This window comes from Rana temporaria, chromosome 1, assembly GCF_905171775.1.
Source record: "Rana temporaria chromosome 1, aRanTem1.1, whole genome shotgun sequence".
Classification (NCBI taxonomy): domain Eukaryota; kingdom Metazoa; phylum Chordata; class Amphibia; order Anura; family Ranidae; genus Rana; species Rana temporaria.
Genome location: NC_053489.1, coordinates 437742947 through 437759746, shown reverse-complemented (window position 1 = coordinate 437759746; position 16800 = coordinate 437742947). Strand labels below are relative to the sequence as shown.

The window sequence follows — 16800 nt, the reverse complement described above, 5'->3', positions numbered from 1 at the left end:
CATCACTTGCTGACAGATTAAAATTCCTTTCAGAGAACCTTTGGGCAGAACATCAGCTTTTTGTTTCTTGTTGCACATATTTGCTGTACATACAGTAGGAAGTAGATCATGGGTGTGAATAATTCCTTCCTAAATGATCAGAAGCATGTAAAATTAGAATGTTGCTACCTCAAACATGCATAATGAGGATCGGTTGGCTCACGTCTTGCATAATTAAAATGAGTGTCATATCGAAGCAAAGCTTTTTAAAGTAAGTAAAAGTCATGTCTTAAGAAGTCTTTTCTCATGAAAAAAAACAAAGTTTTTCAAACTTCATTTTAAAAAACGACGTTGCCTACACACCATCGTTTTTTCAAAATTCTCTAGCAAAACGCGGTTACGTACAACACGTACGACGGCACTCTGTTCCATTCAAGCTTGCGTCATAACTTGCTTCTGAGCATGCGTGGGTTTAAAAACGTTGTGTTAGCCCACACACGATAATTTTTTATGACACAAAAAATGACATTTTGAAAAACGACATCAAAAATTGAAGCATGCTCGAATTTTTTTTTGGTTGTTTTTTAGAAGACAAAAAACGACATAAAGCCCACACAAGATCATTTTAAATGACGTTTTTTAAAACGCCGTTTTATTTCATCACAAAAAACGACTGCGTGTACGTGGCATAAAGCTTAGAGCTTGACATTCCCAACTTAGGTAGAGGTGCTTTAAACACTGACCAAAGGGCATTGAATGGTAATAGTTGGGCATTCTTTTAATGGATTAAAAAAATATATAGACTACACATTTTAGAAAATGCTATTGTATATAGTATTTCTGCAGGACTAAAGCTGGCCATACACTAGTAGAATTTTTTTTTCTTAGAAAATGTATGTTTGTTTTTTAATTAGAATGGTCAAACCGATGTTTGTTTTTGACTTTAGTAAAAAGGAAATTCAAAGGAGCAAGATGAAAAATGTTTCTCGAACCAGCAAATTTCTAACATTGTGTTTGCTTTCCATGTGGCAAGTCTATTCGTTACAAAATTGAATGTTAAAAGCAAACAAAATGTTGAAATTCTGTTGAACAGCATACCTGTTTGTACAAAAGTTATTTTGAAAAATTATGTAGCTTTAAAAGTACTTTATGTAGTTGGATTGACAGGGTGCTAATTGGAGGTGTGGCTGTGGTTAGGCTGGGGCTGAGCACAGAAGGGGGTTTAGACACACACACTATACCTGATATCCTCCTTTCCGTTTAGCTCTGTGCTACTGCATTGTGAAGCTGGTGTTAACAGTGACATGAAATTAAAGGGGCATAGGGCCAGATTCAGAAAGCCGTGCGCAAAGTTGCGGCGGCGTAACTTTTCTTATTTACGCTAAGCCGCCGCAACTTAACACGCAAGTGCTGTATTCACAAAGCACTTGCGTGTTAAGTTGCGGTGGCGTAGCGTAAATTGGGCGGCCTAATTCAAAATAGGCGGGTAGGGGGCGTCTCCTATCCGGTGTTTTCGACGTGAACGTAATCAACGTAAATCCCCATTCACGGACGAGTTACGCAAACGACGTAAACATTTTCAAATTTACCGCGGTCACGACGTCCATACCTAACATAGGATGCGCCTGCTTTGGGCAGCTTTATCTTTACGCCGGGAAAACCCTTACGTAAACGGCGTAAAGTGACTGCGTCGGGCCCGCGTACGTTCGTGAATTGGCGTATCTCGCTGATTTACATATTCTCTGCGTAAATCAGCGAGAACGCCCCCAGCGGCCATTTTAAAATTGCAGTTAAGATCCGACGGTGTAATACAATTACGCCTGTCAGATCTTTGCTGCAAACCGGCTTATCTTGTTTTCTGCATACAGAAAAACAGATAAGCCGGCGCAAAGTGTGAGTTATGCCGGCGTATCACTGATACGCCGGCATAACTCTTTCTGAATCTGGCCCATAATGTTTATTTTATTTTTTAACAAAGGACTTTTGTTTTAATTTACAATCCTGTTTTTTTTTTTGGCAATAAATAACATGGGGTACTATGCACCTCTTACTCATTCACAGAGCCAGGGATGTTGAATGAAGCTTAGTCCCTATAAAGATGAATACAAGGCTTTGCACCCACAACCCTGAAAGGTACCCTTTCAATGTTGAGAGCATTTGGCTTGATTCAAGAGGGGGGGGGGGACACACTCCTGCTGCCCCCACTTTCCTAGCCAGCCAGCCTGTATAAAAACCATGACAAAGTGATGGGCTTTATCTGCACCCCAAGATTGTTACAACAGAATATAAAAACATTCAAAATGTATTAAATAAATACAAACATGTGTGACAAAAGAAAACAACAAAAACATTTAAATACACATACCCAACAATTTGTCTTACTATAAAGATTGAAAGGAATTCCCTCACTAATGATGTATTAGTCCACAATAGGCAGAGCATAAGATGTTGTAATATTGGATCATGAGGGAATCTAAGGGCCAGATTCAGGTACATTTACGTTGCTCCGCGGCAGCGTAACGTATCTGATTTACGTTACACCGCCGCAGGTTTACAGCGTAAGTGCCTGATTCACAAAGCTCTTACCTGTAAACTTGCGGCGGTGTAGCGTAAATCCGCTCGGCACAAGCCCGCCTAATTCAAATGGGGCGGGCACCATTTAAATTAGGCGCGTTCCCGCGCCGAACATACTGCGCATGCTCCGTTGGGAAAATTACCCGACGTGCATTGCGCTAAATGACGTCGCACGGACGTCATTGGTTTGACGTTAACGTAAATGGCGTCCAGCGCCATTCACGGACGACTTATGCAAACGACGTGATTTTTTTAATTTCGACGCGGGAACGACGGCCATACTTAACATTGCTTAGACCACCTAGGAGGCAGCCCTAACTTTACGACGCGTATCGCTACGGAAACAACGTAAATTTAGATCGACGGGCATCGCGGATGTTCGTGAATCGCCGTAACTAGTCATTTGCATATTCTACGCCGACCCCAATGGCCTCGCCACCTAGCGGCCAGCCTAGAATTGCATCCTAAGATCCGACGGTGTAAGTCAATTACACCTGTCGGATCTTAGGGCTATCTATGCGTAACTGATTCTATGAATCAGCCGTATAGTTAGGACGGGCGGATCACAGAGATTCGACGGCGTATCAGGAGATACACCGTCGTATCTCTTTTGTAAATCTGGCCCCAGATGTTTTGTATTTCCTTGACATATTTCACAGATAGTACCACTTCCTCAGGAGGATAGAGGCTACCATGAAAACGTTCTAGATGAATAAAAATAATCTTTTAAAAAAAAAAACATACAACAACAGTGGTGCAAGAAAACACAATATATATTCCTGCATCCAGATTTGTAAAACATCATATAAAAAAAAGAATCTCACAAAACTCACAAAATACAGCAATAAATTAGGTGACTCAACTGTGCGTGTGTTGTGTAATCATTCCAGGGGGATCATAGGAGCATGTATATAAGGGGCTAATAGGCGCTGAGGATGTCTAATCATAAAATAGAAGTAGAAAAAGATATGAGACTCTAACAAGCCACATAAAATCATCACCCCTTAGTTGCCATTTACCATTAGGATAGAAAACCTACCTGCACAGATTGAATTACTCCCAAAATGGAAGAGAGTCAAATGGAGTAGGGCATTTGCAACTAGATACAGCAGCTTGACCAATACCTCAAAAGGTTATAAGATCCTACAAGGAGAAATAACATATTTCTCTATACATTTCTCCCTTTCTCTGAAAATCTACCAACTAAAACATCCATTTGGGTGTTCAATGCAATTCTTCTTAATGCGTATGCATTGGCCCTTTGGGATTACTCTCAATCACTTCAGGTGGTGGCAACTCCATGCTGGAATGTACCCATGCGTCCCTAAATAATTGTGTGTGTACATAGCCTTTGTTCTTTTATATATACAGTACCACCAGGTCCAGGTAATTGACTGTTTGGCTATTATAACTTCCTGTGAAGGAAATGCTATATCTGTTCTCAATAATTTCTCCTAAGAATTCTTTGAGCGCTCTTTCTGACCTCACCCACACTATAAATGCATCATCAATGTACTTTTTATATACTGTTAGTTCTGATCTATACATTGAGAGAAAAAAAGGACGTCAATTTTGTTTAGGTACAGCGTCGCAATTGTCAGTTAAAGCGATGCAGTGCTGTATTTCAAACAATTGCCTGTTTATTAAGGGGGCAAATCCTTCCGGTCCTTAAGTAGTTAAAGAGTAACTCCACTTTTGTTAAAAAACTAAAAACATTCCCCTCTGGGTGATCTATGTACATTGCAAGGATTTTAACAAACATTGTTGCAGGATCCTACCTTTTTCTGAAGATATAGCTGTTCGTTTTTATGTGTCCATGTTCTAAGTGAATCTGAATGGGAGCGGTTTTATAATTATCAGTAAACCGCTGCACCTGCAGGGTTGTAATGAGGAAATTGGCAATGTCTCCATCCCTTTAGATGTGATTTCCCTTTGGGAGTATCTCACCAAAAATATAATTTTTGTTGCAAGGGATGCCAAAAATCTGATTTGCATTTTAGTGCAGACTGGGAATATCAGTAAGCCAATCACACAAGCAACAAATTACATATTTGGGGTGTGTTCTGTGAACCATTTTTGTACAGAACGCCTCCAGGTAGCCATATTGCATTGCATTTTACAAGAAATTACATCACTGCAGATTGAAAGAGAAAGGTATTTTTTAATAACATTTAATTAAAATCTGACTTATGTTGCAATTGTATACACTTCATAGTTACATAATTAGTCAGGTTGAAAAAAGACACATGTCCATCTAGTTCAACCAAAAAAAAAATCATACAATGCCATATACACGATCCTTCACCCACAGTTCCAGAGGAAGGCGAAAAACCCCAGCGAAGCATGATCCAATTTGCTACAGCAGGGGAAAAAATTCCTTCCTGATCCTCCAAGAGGCAATCAGATTTTCCCTGGATCAACATTACCTATAAATGTTAGTGGGTAAAAGATAGGGGGTGCTAATAATTAATAAAAATAACAATGAAAATCATAGGACTGCACTTCTGAAGTCACTAATCCTTATAAAATAAACAAATGTGCACAAAACATTATCAAACAACATATGATTAAAAAATATTGTGAAATATCAATTAGTGCAAATAATATTCAGTCCCAATCTTAAAGCAGGGGGTTCACCCTAAAAAAAAATTCTAACATTACATCCAGCTCACTACCGACATTGTCAGTATGCCGATTTATTTTTGAGTAAAGGAGTCAATGTGCTCTGGTAAGCAGATTACTTATCCAGTCACTTTGGGTGTTTATTCAAGTTTGGTGAAGGATCACTTCTCTATCAGTATATCACAGCAAGCACGGAATGGACGTTTGGTGTTTTATGGACTTTAATTTATTATCATAATATTTTTTTGTGCTTAAAGCGGGGGTTCACCCTAAAAGCAAATTTCTAACATTACATCCAGCTCACTACCGACATTGTCAGTATGCCGATTTTTTTTTTTTTTTTTTTGCTGTACATACCTTGTAAAGCTATTTTCTTAGCCGGCTTCCAGGTAGTGCGTTCCTATGCCGCAGTTAGTGATTGACATGATGACAAACACTACCCCCCCATCGCATAAGGAGTGTCACGAGTTGCCGAAAGAAGCCGAACGTCGAGTCGGCCCTATACGGCACCTGCGCACCGACGTTCGGCTTCTTTCAGCAACTCGTGACACTCCTTATGCGACGGGGGGGGGGGGTAGTGTTTGTCATCATGTCAATCACTAACTGCTGCATAGGAACGCCCACTCCCGCGGGATTCACTACCCGGAAGCCGGCTAAGAAAATAGCTTTACAAGGTATGTACAGCCAAAAAAAATAAAAAAAAATCGGCATTCTGACAATGTCGGTAGTGAGCTGGATGTAATGTTAGAAATTTGCTTTTAGGGTGAACCCCCGCTTTAAGCACAAAAAAATATTATGATAATAAATTAAAGTCCATAAAACACCAAACGTCCATTCCGTGCTTGCTGTGATATACTGATAGAGAAGTGATCCTTCACCAAACTTGAATAAACACCCAAAGTGACTGGATAAGTAATCTGCTTACCAGAGCACATTGACTCCTTTACTCAAAAAGAGAGTCAATGAGAGCTTGTGCAGGATAATGCCTGCTCACATAGGCTGAAATTAAGATATTAGGTGACTTCCTCCTTAAAGGTCTCGGCCGGATATGAAATAACAATGGAAACATCCATAGCGTAATTTGCTTATTTGATAAGGATTAGTGACTTCAGGAGTGCAGTCCTATGATTTTCATTGTTATTTTTATTAATTACTAGCTGAATACCCGGCGTTGCCCGGTCTTCCTATCTTAACCTTTTGGGGAGGAAAATCATAGTAATATAAATATACCCATCTTTTCTATAAGGGTGTAGGTAAGGGTTAATTTAACTGTCATATATTTTTATTTGGCATATAAGTAATATGTGTACCAGGTATTATTGAAATATCTCCAGGCGTACAGAAGTTATGTGGGAACATACATTTCCCATTGATTTGCATGGGACTTTAAACAAAAACCCCGACCCTTACAAATGGGGGTAGTTAAGGGATAAATTAACTATCGTATAGTTTAAGTGGACATATAAGTAACATGTGACCAAGTGTTATCAAAATATCTACAGCCGTTTGGAAGTTATGAAGTAACATGTATTTCCCATAGAGTTGAATGGGACTTTAAAGAAAAACCCTGACCATGGCAATTGGGGGTGGGTAAGGGTTAAACCACCTATCCTATGTTTGTTGCTGACATATAAGTAACATGTGTGCCAAGTTTCATGTTAATATCTTTAGCCGTTTGGACGTGATGCTGGAACATACATACATACATACATACACACACACGTTGAGTTTTATATATATAGATTAGCGCCCCCTATCTTTTACCCATATCACTAGGAGCATTCACTCTTTGAGCGGAGCAGCTTATTTTATTTACTACTATATATTTATTCACTTGGCGCAGAGTTTTCACCCTTTATTAATGTTAGTACCCAGTTATATTATGTACATTTAGGAAAGAATCCAGGACTTTTGTAAAGCAATCGACTTGCCAGAACCACCTATGGAGGAAGTCTATTCACTATATATATATATATATATATATATATATATATTTTTTAACTGCTATTTTTATATCCCACGAAAGTGGAGTTACCCTTTAAGTTGCAATACTGAAGCCTGATCCACCATTGAAAGTGAGTACTGGCCAATGAGTGAAAAGACCATGATTTCGGAATCCTTGGTTTCCGTTTCCGGGGGGGAGTGGTCTGAGCATGGAGGAGTGAGGAAGCGAGTGAGGAGCTCCTAGCGGGATCACCGCATGCATCCGACAGCTGATCGGCAGTGGAACTAAGCAGAGCGTGCACCTCAGGGCGCCTACCCCAGTGCCTACCCCAGTGTCTGTACCTTGTGGCGGCATATGCTGTTTTGTTGTGCAGCGGCTGCTGTCGAATGGAGCACCCATTCAGCTGAGCGGCAGGGAGCGGAGCTAAACAGAGCGCTCACCGGAGCTAAACAGAGCGGATCACGCGCCAACCAACTGTAGTATAGAATGGGGTGAGAGAGGGCCACGAGAATGGAACTGGAGAGTAAATGAGACACTCCTAAAAGATCCGGAATATGAGAAACAGATAGCCCGGGAACTAGATAATTTCTTCTCTACTAACGATCTGGATGAAACGCTGCCTATGAGTTTATGGGAAACACACAAATGCTATTTGAGAGGAGTGCTTATATCATTGGGGGCACACAGAAAACGTACTCAGAGTGCTAAACTCGATAGTTTGCTGGGGGAAATCCAATCGCTGGAAACGGCACATAAGAAACTACAGACACACCAGATAGGAGAGAAATTGGTGGGGCTGCGGGAAAAATTAAATCTTATGTTAACGGATAAAGCAAAAGCTACATTGAATAGGTGTAAAAGAACTTATTATGAATATGGGAATAAACCCAGCAGACTATTGGCAAATGCACTCAGAGACACGAGAGCCCGTAATCAGATCGAGAAAATTAAAACACAGGGAAACGTGATGGTGAGCTCTACACAACAAATAGCGGAAGCATTTAGAGATTATTATTCAAACCTATATAATCTAGAAAAGCAGTGTTTAAGACCAAACCTCGTGGAGAGAGAAGAAATTATCAAGGAATACTTAGTGTCTTCAGAAATGCCAAGGATACCCAAAGAAAGCGCAGAGAAGACCGATTACTGTAGAAGAATTTCTGGGAGCACTGGGTGCCCTAAAAGCGGGAAAGGCGCCAGGTCCCGACGGATATACACTGCGTTATTATAAAATCTTCACGGAAAAACTGGCGCCCAGGTATGTAGCGGCATTTAACTCGATCCGCGATGGACAGAGGATGCCTGCGGAAACCTTGATGGCTGAGATTGTAGTGATCCCTAAGGAAGGGAAAGACCCTGCCCAGTGCTCCAGCTATCGGCCAATATCCTTGCTAGATGTCGACTTAAAGATTCTGGCGAAGATTTTGGCCGATAGACTACTGACATATATCCCGTTATTGATACATCCTGACCAAGTGGGGTTTACTCCGGGCAGAGAAGGTAGAGAGAACACTCAAAGGATAATAAGTACAATATACCTTGCCCAACAACGCCATCAGCCTGTAGTTCTGATATCCGCGGATGCGGAAAAAGCATTCGATAGGGTGGAATGGGGTTATCTAAAAGCCATGTTATCACATATTGGTGTGGGGAAGGGTTTACAGAACTGGATCACAAGCTTATACTCCTGCCCATCGGCAAGAGTTAGGGTAAATGGGAAAAAATCAGACCCCTTCCCTATCCATAATGGAACCCGGCAGGGATGCCCGCTATCCCCAATTATATTTGTCCTCTCTCTGGAGCCTTTCTTAAGAATTATAAGAGCAAACAATGATATACGGGGTATTCCGGGTAGGGGAGGTGGATTATAAGGTGGCAGCTTATGCTGATGATCTACTGTTCACACTAACATCCCCGATAACATCGCTTCCATGTTTATTAGCAGAAATAAAAAGATACGGAAAAATTTCCAATTTCAAAGTAAATTATAATAAATCAGAAGCAATGGGAGTTGAAGTGGACAGTGTATTGCGACAACAATTAGCCAGTAATTTTTCTTTTAGATGGACGGATTCCCATGTAGAATATTTGGGGACAAAGATACCAAGGAAATTGGGCAGGCTCTATGAATAAAATTTTCTACCCTTAATAAAACAAATAAAATTAGACCTACTAAGGTGGGACAAAGAAATCTTCTCATGGTTTGGCCGAATAAATATAGTTAAAATGAACACGATGCCTAGACTACTCTATTTATTTCAGACTCTCCCCATAACACTTCCGAGGGGATTTTTGAAAGACTTGAGTTCTAAGTTTAAGAAGTTTATATGGGCTGGAAAACCGGCCAGAGTCCGGAGGAACATACTGATCTTACCCAAAGAAAAAGGAGGAGTGGGCCTCCCAGACCCTATGGGGTATTATGAGGCCTCTCATTTAGCACGAGTAGTGGATTGGTGTACACATCAGGCAGACAAACCTTGGGTGAACCTGGAACAAGAAGTAAGCAATATCCCCATAGAAGGAATGGCGTGGCTGGGTGTGAATAAGATATCCCAGTGTGCAAAGAAACATCCAATGATAAAGGCCACACTTAGAGTTATCAGAAGGGTAGGCATGAAAACGAATTTGGTGAAGTGTATTGGCCCTATGACACCCATCCTGGGAAACCCGAGCTTTGAGCCAGGTATAAGAGACCGACAGTTCAACAATTTAAGACGGAAGGGAGCCAGTAGGCTGATACACTTCACGAGAGAAAACCATGTAATGCAGAATGAAGACTTAGAGTTGGCATACGGAGAAGATATTGATAGATGGAGACAAAATCAACTAAGAACGTTTCTAGGCTCTCTGAAGATTTATGAGGCAGAAATAGGAAGCCCCTCCAAATTTGAGGAAATCTGCTTAAAAAAAGAACCAATGAGACATATGTTATCCTATATGTATAACATATTGACAAAAGTAAACGCGCCACAAGAGCTCGTCTTTATGCAGGCATGGGAAAAGGATCTGGGTATCAAGTTCACAGAGACACAGAAAAACAAGATCTTTGCATTTACACATAAAGCCTCAATCGCATCTAGGTACCAGGAGGGGGGATACAAAGTGCTGACAAGGTGGTATAGGACACCATCAATACTAAACCGGTTCTTCCCTAATACGTCCAAAGTCTGCTGGAGATGTCAGAAGGAAGAGGGCACTATGGTGCACACATTTTGGGACTGTCGGGTGATAAGAGAATTTTGGGAGATGGTTTCGGAGACGGTCCTGGAAATTACCGGGATTGACTTGGGAGACAGACCCGCGGCGTTCTTGTTACTCGACATTCCCATATCAATGGAAAACTATAAACAATCCCTAATACGTCATCTGATAACAGCTGCTAAGGCGTGTATACCAATCTTATGGAAGAACACTTCGTCCCCAACCAAATTGCAATGGCTCAGTAGAATAAATGAGATACAGATGATGGAGAACCTCACAATGGGAATACAGGAACGAGAGGAGACCTACTGGAGGATATGGACTCCATACATGGAATATAGGGAGCGGGGCATGTAGGGGGGGAAGAGGGGAGAGACCACGGCCGACTTTTTTTTTTTTTTTTGTGGGAAGGGGGGGGGGGGGGGGGGGGGGATTAGGGAGGGTGATTAATATTTTCGGAGGCACAGGACACCTCTCTGAGGATGGTAGAAGAAGACCGTGGTTATATGCAGGAGAGGCGACCCGTGCTGTAAAAGGGGGACCAGAAGGGGTATAGGAGGTCGCAATATAAAGTATAAGAGATGTTAAGATAAGGATTGCAATGTATGTTATAAAGATGAAGCTGTACCTATTCTGATTTGTATGTGGAAAAAAGAGAAAAGAGATATGAAATAAAGAATTATAAAAAAAAAAAAAGGGAGGAGGAGCGAAATGCATTGGGCATAGTTTCAGTGATTTCATATCTAGACCCTGGAGCTCACGCTTCAGTGGTGCTTCCAGGCCTGCATAAGCCTGCCTGCATTTTTATCAAGTGAGTGTATTATATGTATTATACAGTATGTGTTTACTTATTTTATAAAAATAATACTACACTATGATGGAATCCCCCCACTCCTTTGTCCATGCATGCACTTCTGAGCCCCAATGAGTGACATTATCTGACTGGAGGAATATATAAGGGGTAGCAGTAAAGAAGTAAAAAAAGTGGAAGAGACCTGTGTAGAGCCTGAGATGATCTATTTACAAGCCTGTTAAACTTTTCTAGCTATACAGCAGAGAGTCAAATAGCACCGGAGAGGGGGACACAGCATACCCGATGGTGAAAAGGGTAGAGTTCTGCAGATGTTATAAACTATATGAGCACACCAGCTTGTCACCAAGCTGTACTAACAAAATGTTCATTGCTTTTTTTATCTTGTTTTATTGGCCAAATGTTGCGGCCACTCTTATTGTCAATTGCATTCTCGAATTACAAAACAAAAAATTATATGAGCATGCAGCACTTTAATTTGTGTTGACTTTGAATATACAACCATGAACATATACTTTGCAACGTTAATATGCTCTCTTTTTGTAGTAAATCAACTCCGTTGAGTCTCTAAAAAAAGTTAACAACGCAGGTTTCAATAAAAAAAATAATTTTAATAGTAAAAAAGCTTAAATAGTCATTTCAAATCATATAATAAAATAAATATATTAAAATAAATTATTAATTTTACAAAAGATCAACAAGCACACCCATGTACAAAATGTATATATATAACATATTTTTTTTAAAATCCTCTTGTTTCTATAAAATGGTACACACAACATAGTAAAAAAACAAAAAAATGGTTTTCAATTCTGCTTGACACTATAAAACAAAAATACGGTGCTTTTTCGAAACTCATTACGTTTCCATCAGTTAAAAGAAAACGATTTGCTCAGTATAAATATTAACTACCTTCAGTAACATAATTCCCTTCAATACTCGTAGGCTAGTATTACCTTCAGTTACAAAATCTCTTCAATACTGGTAGGCTATTATTACCTTCAGTTACATAATTCCCTTCAATACTGGTAGGCTATTATTACCTTCAGTTACAAAATCTCTTCAATACTGGTAGGCTACATGAAATACCGTACAACAGACTTGCACTTAAAATGCCATGAACACTGATCCTCATGATACAAATTATTACAAATTTGGCTTTGTGATCTAACGTGTACAACACTAGTCTGATCCCCAACCATTGGCTTAAGACTTTGCTTTTAACAGTCTGTTAACACATGGTCTGTATTAGCCATAGAAGTGAGATGATTGTTGCCCAATCTGGCTGATTTTGGTCAGACTGCTTAACAATCTCATGTCCCTGGCCAACAACAGACATTCTCAGCCCATTGATCCTGGGGTCAACAGCAATATTAAATATTTTGGAGTGCTATTTTTCATTCTTGTTGCAGTCAGACACTTTACACTTCAAAGTCAGTTCCATTCTTTAAACCTATACATGGCTCTGTAGTAATACATATATGATAAGGCAATAAAAAACAAATACTGATTACAGCAGTTGACAGATTTGCTTCAGGCTGTATTTTTCAGTCTCTGGCAATGCCCTCAGGGTCCATATTTCCAGGGTGGACACATGTATAGATTTGTAAAGGTAATTAGATGTGTCTTCTGTAAATGTGACCGAAATAAGCCTTCCTTTGAAACTTCTCTTCTTTTATCAGTCAAGTAAAGTCCGGTGATAATTAAGATGAAGTGGTTTTGGCTCTGTAAATGCAAAGAAAGAACATTTAACTTGATTGCATCCTTGGAATTACAGTTACAATATTTGAATTGTCTGATTATTCTCTTAAAACATCCTAATTTTTATTTTGTTTTACTCACTGAAAGAGTATTGAAGTAAACCAGTTTAGGAAAAATATTTTCATACCCCTTAGCTAGCCTTGTAAAAAAAAGAAAAAAAAAGAACATCTATATATCTCTTAGTAAAGTTTTTAAAAACTGAGTTAAAGAAAAACATTTGCATACTCCTTAGCTAGCCTTATAATTAAAAAAAGAAAAACGAAAATCTATTTATCCCTTAGTAAAGTTTTTGAGTATTAAAAAAGATATAATATAGATGATATTTTAATATGGTGTTTTTTTGCAAGTTCTTGAATATGACTTGTTTGTTTTATTAAAGACCCTCTTTCATAAAACATTTATAGGTAAAGTTGATCCAGGGAATATCCGATTGCCTCTCAGGGGATCAGGAAGGAATTTTTTCCCCTGCTGTAGCAAATTGGATCATGCTCTGCAAGGGTTTTTTGCCTTCCTCTGGATCAACTGTGGGTATAGGATTGTGTATATATGTTTGTATGTTTATTTTTCCCTTTTATTGGTTGAACTATATGTGTCTTTTTTCAACCGGACTAACTATGTAACTATGTGACTCCATCTGTTCATTTTATTTTCAAGGAAATATGATGAGAGCAAGAAGTATGTAAAATTGCACCAGTGTACTAGTGCTGTTACAGTATTGCAGTAAAATACTATAACGTTCATTGAATGATCTCCCCCCTGCCATGCATGTACCGTGCCAACCTGTCTGTGAGCTAAATAAGGCCCCACTGAGATCAATAGAACTGACACCTTGTTTTAAAAAAATGGAAAGAGTAGGGAAAGTGTATCTCTGTGGTTTTAAAAAAAAGTATATTGACTTTTGCCAAAAACGAGTTTTGGTGGAGGGGTTTGAATTTCCATACGTCATGTCATGATAAACACAGAAGGCCACTATAATAAAATAATAATTATTTATACTTACGAATCAAGAAATCTGTCGATGATCTTTTTGACCCATGGAGCTGAAGGGTCTAAACACACTTGCAGACTACTTTTCATGGTGGCACTGTTGGTTGAGAAAGCAGCCATGTCAGACATTTGGTCAACAACTCATAGTGAAATACTACATTGATTATGTGTGTTTCTAATATTAAAGACAGTTGGGAGTGGAATCACTTTAAAAATTGAAAATTCTCTGGAAAAGGAAATCCGAAATGTGAAGGATCACCAGAATATACCGCAATTAACTAAATTAAGATGTATGTTCTATTTACATTCTGGCTGCGGTAAAATTTTTGCAGCATTCAGAACCGTCTTAAAGACTGGGGAAAATACTGTATTTATCGGCATATAACACGCACCCTAACTTTAAGAGGGAAGTTTCAGGAAAAAAACTTTCCACAGCCCCCTGCGTATAACACGCAGACACAGTTTACCCTCTATTTTCAGGGTAAAAAAGTGAGTGTTATACGCCAATAAATACAGTAACTCTTGATTTCCCCTTAATTTCTGAATTTTATATCATTATATTTTTACTTTTATTCCAAACGCATGTGTTTTTAAAAATAACAACACTGCATAAAAGGAAGAATAAATAAAGGTCTGAAAAGGTATAAAAAATTTCAAATTTTTATGATGTGTTGTTTAGCTGTCACAATACTTACATGACTTCCACGTGTTTGCAGTGTGGGCCTTTTGGAATCACTTCGAGATTCAGGAAATGTTTGCCAGATATTTGCTTGCTCTCTGTTTTTATACATTGGCACCTAAGCTCTTGTGCTGATACAAGCGGCTTCCCTAAAAAGAAAAAAAAAAATTACATAAATATATGAATGTCATAATTTTTTTTTTAGAAACAAAAGGGCTTTATTGGTATCACATAGGACAGGGGTTCTCAACTCCTGTCCTCAGTACCCACTAACAGGTCAGATTCAATTTCTATTTTATAAAGTGTCTAAATGCTGTAATAACCTAACAAAATGGACCTTAGTTTACAGACTAACTTTACTAGAATAAATTAAGCTTTTGTATTACAGGGGTATTTATATTTAAAAAGTGAAATTGTGGCCGGAACTCCGCTTTAAGTATTACCTTGGGGAGATGCAGATTAGAATACTGCAATCACTGAGCAACAAATTATATCAACTGTGATGTATTTCAGTTATCTTGCAAACCTGGCCCCGTACACACGATCGTAATTTCCAATGGAAAAAGTCTGACCGTGTGTATGCCCCATCGGAAATTCCGATGAATTCCATCGGAGTTTAGATAGAGAACATGTTCTCTTTTACTCCTATGGAATTCCTTCGGAATTCCGATGTGATTTTGGTCGGACAAAAGTCTGATCGTGTTTACAGGGCTTTAGTGGGTCCTGAGGACTGGAGTTGAGAACCACTGACATAGGGTAACATCAAGTGTACAAAATGATATAACACAGTGCTTGATGTATCATACAGCAGTTGGAACAGACAAAGTAACCATACATGTACAGGAAAAAGTTTTTGGGAAAAATGACGATAAAAATAAAAAATATTTTAACGATTTTTTTTTTTTTAAATAAAAATAATTTAAAGATACATTTCTCTGTACATACCAAAGGAATTTGCCAGGTAGCATGTAATATTGTTTTATTTACCACAAACAGTTTTTAAGTTTCATTAAATGCTTGTAAATGTGTTGTATTACATTTATATAATAATAAAAATTACTAATGTATTATTATATTATATTTTAAGCCACGGATAACCTTGTATGCTAAAAAAATAACCAAAAAACAAATAAAAAATAAAATAACACTAAAATAACAACGAGCTGCATATCTTTAAAAACAGTCAACTCATGAATTAAAATGTATATATAAAAAAAATATATGTTGCCAATATGGCCCCATCATTTTCTAGCCTGCATTAAAAACAGGGGAACACAGAAACGTTCATGGCAGATAGTTTTATACATGAGACTGGTAGCCTATGTAGAATAAATCTTCCATGCAGCACTGATGTTATTCAGCTTACATTGCCTTGAATTCCCTAGCTGTGAGTCACATCACAGAGATTGCTATGCAGAATTCTTACCTTCTGAGAGAGTAAAAGATGTCAGGAAGACAGCCAGAACTGCAAGGATACACAGCGTAGCTTTCATTGTGAGAAGTGTTCTTGTCAGGTTATGACTGAGGCTGTGGTTTTCAGTTGTGTCTGAAGAGTAATGCTCAAACAGCAGGAGCCTAGCCCCTTATATTCCAGCTGGGTTGCGAAAGAGGAATTTCCAGATTTGCCAGATCTCTTTGAAAATGAGTAATGAGTAAAAGTGTCACATTAGCTATGCTAATGTATATAGCCTGGGGAAACCCAACTTTTGGGAAAGTCTTCAAGGATCACGTTTCATCGTGTGCAGAATTCTTTTTTCCAAAGCGGAATGTCTACATTTGTAGTATGTGATCTATGTAACATTTCAACCACAGATGCCAAAATTCCTGTGTTTAAAAATGATTTGTGTATAAAAACTTTTATTTCTGTACTTTATTTCCTATTTTATATTTATTATTATGGAAATATTATTATTTTTTTTATAATTTTTGTTCCATATACAATACATTAGATAGTAACCAAGTTTTTGGAAATGATAATTAAGCAACCATTAATTTCTGTCTTCATGTTGAATTGAAAAAATACATGTACAGTCATATCGGGGCAGATCCTCGTAGAATTGCATGGGAGATACGCTATGCCGCTGTAACTTACTTTTTGAAGCTTCGAATCCACAAAGAATTTGCGGCGTAAGTTACGACAGCGTAGTCTATCTCTTGCGGTGTAATGGCGCGCAATTCAAATGCGGCGAGTAGGGGGCGTGTTTCATTTAAATGAAGTGCGTCCCCGCGTCGAACGAACTG

General features: G+C 38.7%; 1 protein-coding gene across 3 annotated transcripts; it reads right to left on the bottom strand.

Moving 5' to 3' along the window:
- Nucleotides 1–11773: 11773 nt before the first annotated feature.
- LOC120915686 (interleukin-8-like) lies at nt 11774–16146 on the bottom strand. Of its 3 annotated transcripts, none has more exons than XR_005743905.1 (5): nt 15986–16146; nt 14576–14708; nt 13894–13977; nt 12132–12857; nt 11774–12044 (listed from the first exon to the last, which is right to left on the bottom strand). XR_005743905.1 is itself a non-coding variant. In XM_040326398.1 (4 exons), the coding sequence occupies exons 1-4, from the start codon at nt 16050–16052 to the stop codon at nt 12836–12838; spliced, it is 306 nt and encodes a 101-aa protein (XP_040182332.1). In that variant the 5' UTR covers nt 16053–16146; the 3' UTR covers nt 11774–12835. The 3 variants fall into 3 exon arrangements, 1 of the variants encoding a protein (XP_040182332.1); XR_005743904.1 differs by having other exon boundaries at nt 11774–12131; nt 12176–12857; XM_040326398.1 differs by having other exon boundaries at nt 11774–12857.
- Nucleotides 16147–16800: the final 654 nt, after the last annotated feature.

Coding starts and splice junctions, on each gene's coding strand:
- LOC120915686 (XM_040326398.1), bottom strand. CDS start 16,052: ATGAAAGCTACGCTGTGTATCCTTGCAGTTCTGGCTGTCTTCCTGACA. Junction 14,709..15,985: donor ATCTTTTACTCTCTCAGAAG/GTAAGAATTCTG, acceptor TTTTCTTTTTAG/GGAAGCCGCTTGTATCAGCA. Junction 12,858..13,893: donor ATCGACAGATTTCTTGATTC/GTAAGTATAAAT, acceptor TTGCATTTACAG/AGCCAAAACCACTTCATCTT.